The sequence below is a fragment of the Engraulis encrasicolus genome, chromosome 20 (genome assembly GCF_034702125.1).
Source record: "Engraulis encrasicolus isolate BLACKSEA-1 chromosome 20, IST_EnEncr_1.0, whole genome shotgun sequence".
Classification (NCBI taxonomy): domain Eukaryota; kingdom Metazoa; phylum Chordata; class Actinopteri; order Clupeiformes; family Engraulidae; genus Engraulis; species Engraulis encrasicolus.
The window spans coordinates 48,393,647-48,406,146 of NC_085876.1; the positions used below are offsets into that span (position 1 = coordinate 48,393,647).

At 43.6% G+C, this 12,500-nt stretch overlaps 1 protein-coding gene across 1 annotated transcript in view; it reads right to left on the bottom strand.

The window, feature by feature from the left end:
* ptpn23b (protein tyrosine phosphatase, non-receptor type 23, b) overlaps positions 1–12,500 on the bottom strand; it is a 42,557-nt gene that overhangs the window by 12,756 nt on the left and 17,301 nt on the right. The window contains exons 11-16 of the mRNA XM_063185101.1: positions 8,510–8,568; positions 6,853–6,932; positions 6,367–6,481; positions 4,532–4,597; positions 3,584–3,723; positions 1,417–1,559 (exon numbers count right to left, since the gene is read on the bottom strand). Of these exons, the coding sequence (XP_063041171.1) occupies positions 1,417–1,559; positions 3,584–3,723; positions 4,532–4,597; positions 6,367–6,481; positions 6,853–6,932; positions 8,510–8,568 (603 nt within the window). The remainder of the gene's footprint in view (positions 1–1,416; positions 1,560–3,583; positions 3,724–4,531; positions 4,598–6,366; positions 6,482–6,852; positions 6,933–8,509; positions 8,569–12,500) is intronic.

Consider the following 12,500-nt stretch of genomic DNA (forward strand, 5'->3'; position numbering starts at 1 on the left):
GCGCTTAAAAAGACCAGTAGAAAAAGGGCGCACACGTTCGAGTAACAGTTCCATTCACCCCTTTCTCATATAAAATGCTCCTTCCAACCAGCACGTTGTTGTTATCCATTGCCTGAGCAACCTCCGTGAGACGAAAAACTTTGGCAAACATCGGAAGGTGAAGGCCAAATGAACAACAGACTAAGAAGGCTTTTATAAACGTGTCAAGATTTTTTTTACTCATGCATGCGCGATGTATTGCGAGTGGAGTTTGACGTTGGAGCGGAGAGAGAGAGAGAGCGCGAGAGAGAGAGCGCACGAGATGCTCCGCCTGCCTATAAACCAGCCTGGAATCGCTTGTAGGGAGGTGCCCGAAGTCGGACGAACGTTGAGGTCGATAGACAGGATATTAGGCAGCATTATTTCTTCCCACATTAATGTTAGGCTATATTGTAAAATTACCGCCTACATAAGCAGAAAGCATGCTCCATTTCAGCCTCTGCATTCATTCTCGCTCTTGACAAAATGTCAAACCACAAAACAAAACGAAAAACGTGCGCGTTATGTAGCAGTGAGAACTAACTGAGGTTCATTTCGAGTTTTGATTGTAGGCTACGGGCAGGCGCTGCTGCACGATCAAAAAAAGCTACGGAAATATTTAACTTAATCAAAATTAAGTGTTGCATTTCTTTAAGTAGCCTAACTTAATACAACATGTTTCCTGACGATATATGGCCAGTGTTGTTTTAATGTTTGGATATTAATTGGATAGGCCTAATGTTTGATAAAGTAAGACAGCTGCCAATGACTATACACCCTGACCACCCACCTCTCTCTCTCTCTCTCTCTCTCTCTCTCTCTCTCTCTCTCTCTCTCTCTCTCTCTCTCAACATATGATCTTAGCCTATTTATAAGCCTTTTTCCTTGGTGAACTAATATCCCTTATTTCTCTGTGTTGTGTTTTGATGTCAACACCTGGGAACAGGTTGCAGTGGTAGCCTATATCTGCAACATCATTCAGCCTTGTAAACCTACAAAATTAATGCAGGCAGGTAAATGCAAAAAAGATATTAATTACAAAGTATATATATAATTTATTTTCTTCTTATTATTTATAAAAAATAAAAAATAAACTTTTTTGTGTGAAATCGTGGGGCATATCGAACCGTGGGTCATATATCGTGATACAAACCGAATCGTGGGTTGGGTGTATCGTTACAGCCTTAGCGTATGCACACACACATTTACACAGGACACCCCCCCCACACACACACACATACACACACACATACACACACACACATACACACATACACACAAGCCTCCTCATACTGATTCAGTTCAAGTAGAGAGAAGATAACAACCACACACACGCACACACACACAAACACAACACAGATGTACATACACACACAGTGAAAGTTCAGAGAGTCCTACCAGAGGAGCGGGGTTAGCCGGTGTGGGTGTGGCTTTCTGTCCCAGCACCTCCCCCAGGCTCTTCTCGGCTGCAGCCTCCTCCGCCAGCACGGCGCGCACCTCCCCCAACTTCTCCTCCACCTCCGCATTCACACCCGCCAGCTCTACACACACACACACACACACACGCACACACACACACACACACACACACAAAAACATACATACCCACGCATGCATGCACACATACACGCAGATGCGCGCACACACATACACACAAAGACGCGCACACACAAACACACACACACAGACACAAAAACACATGCACGCCCGCACACACACACGTACCCAGATGCGCAAACACACAAACGTGCGCAAACACACAAAAATACACGCAGACGAACACACACACACATACAAAAACACAAACAGACACACATGCGCACACCCACACAAATTAACACATGCACACACACACACAGACATCAGAACACCATTGCATAGATTTGTATGTATGTGTGTGTGTTTGGAAATACTGTGTGTGTGTGTGTTTGGGAAATACTGTGTGTGTGTGTGTGTGTGTGTGTGTGTGTGTGTGTGTGTGTGTGTGTGTGTGTGTGTGTGTGTGTGTGTGTGTGTGTGTGTGTGTGTGTGTGTGTGTGTGTGTGTGTGTGTGTGTGTGTGTGTATGTGTGTGTGTGTGTGTGTGTGTGTGTGCGCGTGCGTACTGCATGGCTCTAACAAGTCTGTTAGATTGTCTGCATGTCTGTACTGCGTTTGTCTTTGTGTCTGTGTCTGTGTGTGTGTGTGTGTGTGTGTGTGTGTGTGTGTGTGTGTGTGTGTGTGTGTGTGTGTGTGTGTGTGTGTGTGTGTGTGTGTGTGTGTGTGTGTGTGTGTGTACCCTGCATGGCTTTGACTAGGCTCTGTACTGCGTTGTCTGTGTGTGTGTGTGTGTGTGTGTGTGTGTGTGTGTGTGTGTGTGTGTGTGTGTGTGTGTGTGTGTGTGTGTGTGTGTGTGTGTGTGTGTGTGTGTGTGTGTGTATGTTCTCTACCCTGCATGGCTTTGACCAGGGGCCGGATTCACAAAGCTTTCTTAAGAACTAAATAGTTCTTAACTGTCACTTTTCTGACTTAAGACAAAAGTTAAGAAGATTCCATATTCACAAACGGAATTCTTAAGTTGTTTCTTAACTTTCTTCCTAAGATTTTCCCCTAAGAAAAAAGTTAAGAATATTGAGATTCTTGAAGACTATTTTCTTAAGATTTGTCTTAGTTTTCTTCTCAAATATAAGACAACCCTATACCCTGTCTTAACAGTCACATTTTATTTATTTGAACCCATTTTCACAAAACGGAATTCAAAAAAATATTTTTTAATGTAATATATGATTATTATGAATGTTTTGTGACTGTGTGAAATCTCTATTTTTTATATATATTTTTTTTTTCAGTTAGTCTACAAGCTTTCATTCAATGTAACTTTTAGTGGCTTTACCTTAAGCCTATTGAATGTAGTCAGCTTGTTCAACTAAAATATTAAAATAGGCCTACATTTTATATAGGCTCTATTATACAAAAGGTATATTGTATTACTGTAAATGCAACAATAATAATATATTAATTAAATGTTATTAATGTATTTGTATTATTATTATTATTATTATCATTATTGTTATTATTATTATCATCACAACAATAATACTTATCATTGTAACTATGTTGTAGTAATAATGATGATAATGTAGTTTTTTTTCTAGGCCTACATAGTGTTTGGAGTAGGTAGGTAGAATCCTGTTGATTGCCATGGCAACTAAGAAGCATTATTCTAAAAAGTTCTTAAATGAGGAAGAAATTAAGAAGTTCTTAAGAACTGGCATTGTTCTTAAGAAAATATTGAAGAATTTCACTTAAGATAGATCTTAGGAACTTCTTAGTTTTTTTCTTAAGAATCTTCCTAAGATTTATCTTAAGAATAGTTTTGTGAATCCGGCCCTAGGCTCTGCACTGTGTTGTCTGTGTGTGTGTGTGTGTGTGTGTGTGTTATACCCTGCATGGCTTTGAATAGGCTCTGCACTGCGCTGTCCTTGTGGTGTGTGTGTGTGTGTGTGTGTGTGTGTGTGTGTGTGTGTGTGTGTGTGTGTGTGTGTGTGTGTGTGTGTGTGTGTGTGTGTGTGTGTGTGTGTGTGTACCCTGCATGGCTTTGACTAGGCTCTGCACTGCGTTGTCCTTGACGCTGAAGGCCGCACACTTCTCCATCAGCGTCTCGGGCAGCACCCCAAACACAGCTGCATCAGACACACACTCCAGAGACAGGGAGTCCATGAACTGCCTAAACACACACACGCACACACACACACACACACACACACACACACACACACACACACGCACACACAGACACGCACACACAGACACGCACACACACACGCGCGCGCGCGCGCACACGCACGCACGCACACACAGAACATAAAGAGTCAGCATTAAACGATACAATAAAAATATGCAACGCACAGACACCTGGAAATTTGACTTGAATTATTTGACTTGATTCAACTCGTTGGCATTTCTTAATCTTAGTTGGACACCCTGTGCTTTTGTTAGTATGTTCATGTACATTGAGATTGAGTGTGTGTGTGCGTGTGTGTGCGTGTGTGCGTGTGTATGTGTGTGAGTGTGTGTATGGTGTGTGTGTGAGTGTGTATGTGTGTGTATGTGTGTGTATGTGTGTGTATGTGTGTGTATGTGTGTATGATGTGTGTGTGTTTGTGCATGTGCGTGTGAGTGTGTGTATGGTGTGTGTGTGTTTGTGTGTGCGTGTGCGTGCGTGTGTCTTACTCGAGCGCGTGTGCGTGTGTGTGTGCGTGTGTATGTGTGTGAGTGTGTGTATGGTGTGTGTGTGTGAATGTGCATGTGTGTGTATGTGTGTGCATGCATATGTGTGTGTGTGTGTGTGTGTGTGTGTGTGTGTGTGTGTGTGTGTGTGTGTGTGTGTGTGTGTGTGTGTGTGTCTTACTCGAGCGCTTCATCCTGGTGTGTGTGCGTGCGTGTGTGTGTGTGTGTGTGTGTGTGTGTGTGTGTGTGTGTGTGTGTGTGTGTGTGTGTTTGTGTGTGAGAGTGTGTGTGTGTGTGTGTCTTACTCGAGCGCTTCATCCTGGTGTTCCACCTTGGCCACCACCTCTCTCAACAGCTTGGCCTTCTCCTCACTAGAAGGGGGCGGAGTTAAGACAGGAAGAGGAGGAGTTTTTACACAGCAAAGGAGGGAAGGAAGGAAGGAAGAGGGAGGAATGAATGTGACAAGGAAGAACAAAATATTTTAAAAACCACACAACACAAGCCACCAATCAACAGAATTAATTTTTAAAAAAGGGTAACGCTTTACTTTACGGTACAGTTATACATAATTACTGCATACTTTCTGGGTAATAACAGGATAACAGAGAGCAGTTACATTGTATCTAACGGGCAAACATGGGGTAATTACACAGAAAGTACACAGTAATTATTGTACCGTAAAGTAAAACGTTACCCAAAAAAGCACACAGTCACGTGCGGGCATGAGTAAGGCAATACGTATACGGTATAACCGGCCTGAAGAAACAGCCTCGCCCCTTGTGGGGACAACAAACTGAATGGCTACGGTTACATGATGTTTTTAAGTCCGATTTATTAAATGAGATTTAAATAGATCGGATTAAGAGTTATTTTGCGACATGTATACATGGCACTTTCACTTAAATCTGATTAAACGTCTGGGGAAAAGAAAGCATTGCGATTGGACTGAGGACGCACGTGCTGAGCGAGGCAAATAAGGCGTGGGGGCGTGGTCGCCAAACATCCGGGGGACTCTGTTTACTACTGGGACAAAAGCTAATCTTCTGCCCGAAAATGAATTCCCTCAGTCGGACTCAAGGCTGAACACATCCCCTTTGGGCGGGTTCTTTCAAATGCTAGTTAGCTTACCCACCTAGCTTAGAAAAACGAACTGGTCAAAGGGTGATGTGGAGTAACTTTGTTGTGCTTCATTACTTCGTGGGGCACTTTTACATCAATATATGGAAGCCATAACATTTATAGTCGCTTAGGGACTTTAGATTAAGCAAAACTTTCATGTGAAAATCAACAGGAAGTGCTGCCATTTTTTTCTCACTAGCAAAGAGCACGGGCTCTTGGCGCCATCGTGTGGTCAACGAGCATGCGTGGAACGACTGGACTTATTTTAATTCTAAATAAAAGGTTACATGACAGAGGAACGTGTTTAATCGGATTTAAAAGAGGAATAAACCACCCACCTTAATCGGACTTAAGTTTAAATCAGAATAAACTTAAATCCTGTTCGGTAAGTGTTTACATGATATTTTAGAGCGGAATTAAGTTTTAATCAGATTTAAAGTGAGTTAAATCGGACTTAAGTGTCTCATGTAAACGCATAGAATGTCTCATTAACTTAGATGCAACATCGGCTAGCCTAAATAAACACAGTCCATACTTCAGCCACGGCTGTTTGGCTATATTATTTGAACAGCCAACAACACAACACGTCTTCGGCATGCTGAATGTGAACAACGCTAGTCTACAGGTCCTTGTCTTTCGCTTCTTCTTTCCCTAACGCCAACAGGGCCTTGCCTTGGCTTATACCTCCTTTACTAAGGATCCATACATGTCGATGAGAAATATCCAAGGCACTCTTCTTCTTGGTTAAAATGCTTTTAATAAACAGCTAGTTCATAGTGGAACGGTTAAAAATTGCCAACATGTTTCGGCCGACAATGGCCTTCTTCAGGGCTGTAAAAAACAGGGCCTTGCCTTGGCTTATACCTCAATGTTATCAGCCCGTAACGCACATGGAACTCGCCGGTTATATGTATACATACACCAAACAGGTATAGGCACACACACACACACACACACACACACACACACACACACACACACACACACACACACACACACACACACACACACACACACACACCTGTAAAGTGAGGATGCCTCGTGTGCTGCCATGGGCACTAGCTTGCTGAAGAGGTCTGGACCGGTCACACTGGGGTCGGTAGGAGCCACAGGCAACGCTTTCACCAAGGAGGCACCTGACACACACACACGAAAAAACTACCGAAGGTTTAACTGTTTCACAATCTCTCTCTCTCTCTCTCTCTCTCCCTCTCTCTCTCACGCACACGCACACACACACACACACACACACACACACACACACACACACACACACACACACACACACACACACACACACACACACACACACACACACACACACACACACACACACACACACAATATCTGAGCAAAGATTACAACCATACACACACACATAACAGTTTAGAGCATCACAGAACAAACAATGACAAAATAAGATTATATTTCCCACAAACAAACCCAATCCCGTTAATAAGACTGCTATATTGACAAGCATGGTGGCATTTGAGCAGTGTCGCTCTACCTTTGACTGGGTTGAGGGTGTCCAGGGCAGGCACAGTTTCATGGTAGATGAAGTCGTTGTCTTTCTTGGCAGAGTTAAACCTGGAGCAGGAAACATAAGAAGAAGAATAAGGCGGATTTCATTATTCCAACCTGGCAACCCGCCTGATACTGCATTTTGTCTTCTTTTTTCCATGTTTTTAAACTTATTAGCCATGTTTCAATAAAGGCTTTTTAATATTTTTCCACAAGAAGAGTTCCCTTTTTTGACAAGATATTGTTTTTTCCCCAACACCAAAGAGCACCTTCAAGATTTTTTCTGAACAATTCCCTGAGCACTTCGGATTTTCTCTTCACTTGATGACTGCATTTTTTTCTTTTTGGGCTTTTGTGCTGTATTTATGATTTAGGACAGTAACAGAGGGAGCGGAAACGAGTGGGGAGAGACAGATGGGGAGGGACTGGCAAATGACCCGGGCCGGAATCGAACCCGGGTCGCCGGCATAGCAACCTAGGCCACGGTAGGGTCCTAACCACACGAATAGACCAGGCGCGATGCGATTCAAGCGACAGAGTGCAGCAGCAAGCGATACGAGCGATTGAGGAAACTAGAGTATGTCCGTACAGGCAGAAGGCAAAGCATTCAAGCATTCCCATTGGCTGTGGTCACTGACCTCTATACAGTCATTGGCTGTCGCGACTTGTCGGCGAACCGCGTCATAGAAAGTTGAAAGGATTTCAACTTCAAACTGTCGCGTTCGCTGCGCAAATCGCTCTAGTCTCCAGAATCGCTTTTGTCGCGCGACTCAATAAAAGGCAATTACTTCCGTTGCTCGCCTTGCTCTTGTCGCAGTAGGTGTATTTCTGCGGTAATACTGCATTATGACTGAAGCAAATTAAAAACTATAATCTGGGCCCTACCATGGCGCAAATGGTGGGGCACTCGTCTGCTATGCGGCCGACCCGGGTTCGACTCCCGGCCTCCCCGGTCCTTTGCCCACCCTTCCCCGTCTTTCTCTGCCCACTCACTTCCTGTCACTACCTTCACTATCCTGTCAAATAAAGGCAAGAAAAAGCCCCAAAAATATCTATACTGTAAATCAAAAACACAATCTGACATCCCATAATTAGCCACCTGGAGGGAAGGGTACCTTGGGGATTCCCACACTCCATACCTAGAAACTATGGCCAAACCCTTCTAGCCTGATCATCATCGACTTTCGAATATCGTACCGAGATGTTGCTCTGACCCACAACACAACGATTAACGTTTCCCAAACAGCCTGGTTAACCTGCCTCCCTTGGCTTGCTACTGGTCAAGGCCAGAAAGGGCTGTGCCGAAGTTGAACTCAAACATTTTCTTAGTCCCAATAGAACTTCTCTGCTTAAACCACGTCACAGCCATGAACATGTCTCTACCCAGGGCCGTTGGAGCTGTTCAAAGTTGATTGGTTCCTGACAAAGTGGGTGGAGTTCCCGAGTTCTCTGGCAACCCTTCAATGACTTCATCATCAATCTGGCAATTCACAAGAGAGTGTCTCAATTGGACTTACTCACTCACTCACACACACACACACACACACACACACACACACACACACACACACACACACACACACACACACACACACACACACACACACACACACACACACACACACACACACACACACACTTACTTTCCCCCGATGACGTCCATGCTGAACCTCAGAGCCTCCTGAACGCTGTCTGGTTGGCCCTGCAGAAAGAGAAGGCATCATAAGCACAATACTATAACCTGTGTGTGTGTGTGTGTGTGTGTGTGTGTGTGTGTGTGTGTGTGTGTGTGTGTGTGTGTGTGTGTGTGTGTGTGTGTGTGTGTGTGTGTGTGTGTGTTTATGTCTGGTTGACCAGACGAGAGCGCATCAGCAATTTTACTGTGTGTGTGTGTGTGTGTGCTCCTCCTACTCAAGCGAGTAGGTCGCTTTTCTGCTTTGCTCCTGCCTAACTTCAATTTCTTTACTTTTTTTTCCCACACTATATCTTGGATTTTATTTGCCATATACACAGTTTTTAACAAGTTTAGAGAAGAACAACAGAGGATTTTATTCATACATTAGTGTTTTTCACAAGAGAACCTAGAAGTCAAAACAATTGCCGAGCTGAAACAATAACAAAATGCGACAACGACAGTCCAAAAAATGGATACTGCTGGAACAACGGATTTCTGCCCTGGAATCCTTACTGGGTGATCGCCTATCAAAGACTGAAGGAAGTCCTGAAACAGGTGCCGCAAGTGCAAAAGCGGACCAACGACTGGCTGGTGTGACATATGTGACGCTGGACGAAACACCTGGCAAAAGCTTCGCAAAGCAAAATGTGAGTAGGCCTACTGACTACTGGGAAAGCAAAGGGGCTCGACCCAAAAACAGAGATAAAATAATAACTTCAACACCAGTGCGGTCTGCTGCTGCCAGACCAACTTTTTCAGGGCAGCCCTTAAAACTTCAAAATCGATTTGAGTGCCTTGAACAATTGGAACCAGTTGCTCCCAGAATAAAAACTGAACGTACACCGCATTGGAACAACAAGAACAAAGTTAGACGGCAGCTGCCTGCCTCTCCTACAACACTTGTTGTTGGTGATCTGAGTGTGAAAAATGTCGGAAATGGAACTTTTAAAGTGTCCTGTCTGCCCCATGCATCCGTACGTGAGACCAAGGACAGTATCCCACAATTGGTGTCTGACCACAGATCTACTGATCGCCTTGTTGTTCACTGTGGGGCAGCGGATCTGTTCAAAGAGCAAATAACTGTCAAAAAGGATTTTAATGACTTATTTTCAACTCTAAAAGATCTGAAAATTCCATCCTTCATCAGCGGGCCAATACCAGCACCATGCTATCGCGACTATGCGTTTTCGAGATTAAATTCCTTAAACACCTGGCTGTCAAGGACATGCAGATCCAACGGTATCAGCTTTGTTGACAACTTCGACCGTTTCTGGAGACGCTCTGTACTCTTCAAAAAAAACAGTGCAGAACTGAGTTGGACCGGCGCCAAAGTGCTGACAGACCAGTTGGTTTACAGCATTGAGACCTTGGGCGCTGATAAGCGGCCTGTATCTGTATCCACTCAGACACAGGGGCATTTCAACAAGCCCTCTGTGCCTGTAAGTGTGCAAACTGAGCCACAGACTGGCGAAAGCACACACACAGATGACGTAGCCAAGTCCCTCTCTGCTCAAGTGGAAAACAACGGAACACACAGAACTCGCCACAAACTGAACCAGCTTTCGGAACAGCTGGAAGACCTGTCACAGAAACTGGCAGCAAGCCGCTCGCCGGAGATCAAGTGTTCACCTCCTTGTCGGACTGGCAAAATGCCATTGGCATCACCAATTCCACCTCCCAGGTCTGCCAAAAAGCGACTGTCCACACAGGAAATAGGAAATGTGGTTTCCTCAAAACCAAACTCACCCCCCAGATGTGGCGAAACGCAGCCACCAGCATCAAGCCCTGGCAACGGCGACAAAATGCAATCACCAATGGAATCACAACCTTCCCGGAACGACGAAACACCATCTTCATCTCCCAGACTGAGATTTCCAGCAACTATGGCGAGACTACTCCCCTATGCCAGATCTACCTTTTCTACCCCCAGACATTCCTACCAAGCCTCCTATGCGGATATTTCTCAAGGTCAACCTCATTCTACCCCAAAATCTAAAAGGATACTTCCATCCATGACTGCACCCAAAAAAGGCAAAGCCCCACAACCACCTGTCTGTGCTCTGGAGTACAGTAGTATCAGTGATGATGACCTTGTTGAAAGCACAGTCTGATATCAACTGGGTCCCTACCCACATAGTAACAGTGGTTTTGAAAATAAGCAGATAAGGGGACCCGTGGACAATCTTATTCCAGTTCTAACAACAAAGCGAGGTCTCTTGAGGACACGTATACATTCCCCCAAGAGGGCAAGCATGGAAAATCTCAGACTTGTCCAAACAAACCTCACTCAAAATACCACAGTGGAAATGCCTCCAATGCTCAATGCTAAATTAGCTTTACAGAATAGTAGATCTCTAAGGAACAAGCCTTTTGTTGTCAATGAGTTTATCTGTACCCACAACCTTGATTTTTTATTTTTAAGTGAAACATGGCTGGAAAAATCCACTAGCTCTATCACACTTATAGAAGCAACTCCGCCACACTTTAATTTCATTAGTACAGAAAGGCAGAATAAACAGGGAGGGGGGATAGCAATTATTTTCAAGGCACTGTTTCAATGTCAAAAGACAGCACTAGGTGAATTTTCATCTTTTGAATACTTAGCTGCAGTTCTAAAATGTTCTTCTGACATACTGTTATTGACTATTTACAGACCTCCAAGACTTTCTGCACCACTCTTCTTAGAAGAATTTGGTGAGCTGTTGTCGAATGTTTGTGTGGACTATGAAAGCTTGTTTATAGCAGGCGATTTCAATTTTCACGTGGACGACTTAGAGAATGTCTATGCTAAGGAATTTTTAAGTCTTATTGACATTTTTAGCCTCACACAGCATGTAACAGGACCAACACACAACCAAGGTCACACTTTAGACCTAATAATAACAAAAGGCCTTAATGCCTGTGCTAGTGTCAAAGACTATGGCTTTCCTGACCATTACTGCATTTTTTCTGATGTTTCTATGTACCCTCATGTTCAAAGGGAATCTGTTACAGTCAAAAAACGTATAATCAACTGTGAGACAGCCTCACTCTTTCAGCAAGCACTTTCAGAGATCCAAAGTCAAACTTCAGAGAGTGCAGATGATCTCATGGTTAATTTTAATTCAAGGATGACCCGTATTATGGATGTTATTGCCCCCGAAAAAATCAAAACAGTGGGACGTGAAAAAGCACCTTGGAGAATGAATCCCACAGTTATATTGCTAAAGCAAGAATGCAGGAGGGCTGAAAGACAGTGGCGTAAATCCAAACTTGAAGTCCACTACCAAATCTATAAACACACACTCTCGAAATACAACCAAGAAATTTCTAAAGCTAGACAATCTTTTTTCTCTGACATAATTAACAGAAATATTAATAATGCACGTGTCCTGTTTGGCACTGTGGAAAAGCTAGCAAGGCCCCCAAATCAAATGCCCTCTGAGTTCCTCTCAGTCAGCAAATGCAATGAGTTCGCATCCTTTTTCAAAGGAAAGATTGAAAAAATACGTACAAACATACTCACACATGTGCAACCGACCCAAGATTCAGACCAACTTGCTACAGTGAAGTTAAATCCTAACCTCATGAGAAATTTTCATTTAGTTGATGTGGACATTCTTAATAGAACGGTACAAAGTCTTAGCTCCTCTACATCTGACTTAGATATTTTACCAACAGCCTTCTTCAAATCCATCTTACATCTAATATCATCAGATGTACTTCAGATCATCAACACCTCACTACAAACAGGCATATTCCCAGGCTGTCTGAAAGAAGCAGTTGTGAAACCCTTACTGAAAAAGAACAACCTGGATGCACTGGTACTAAACAACTATAGGCCCATATCCAATCTACCATTCATGGGTAAAATAATAGAGAAAATTGTTTTTAACCAATTAACTGCTTTTCTAATGTCTAATAGCTATTTTGATAAGTTTCAATCAGGTTTCCGTGCCTACCACAGCACTGAAACAGCT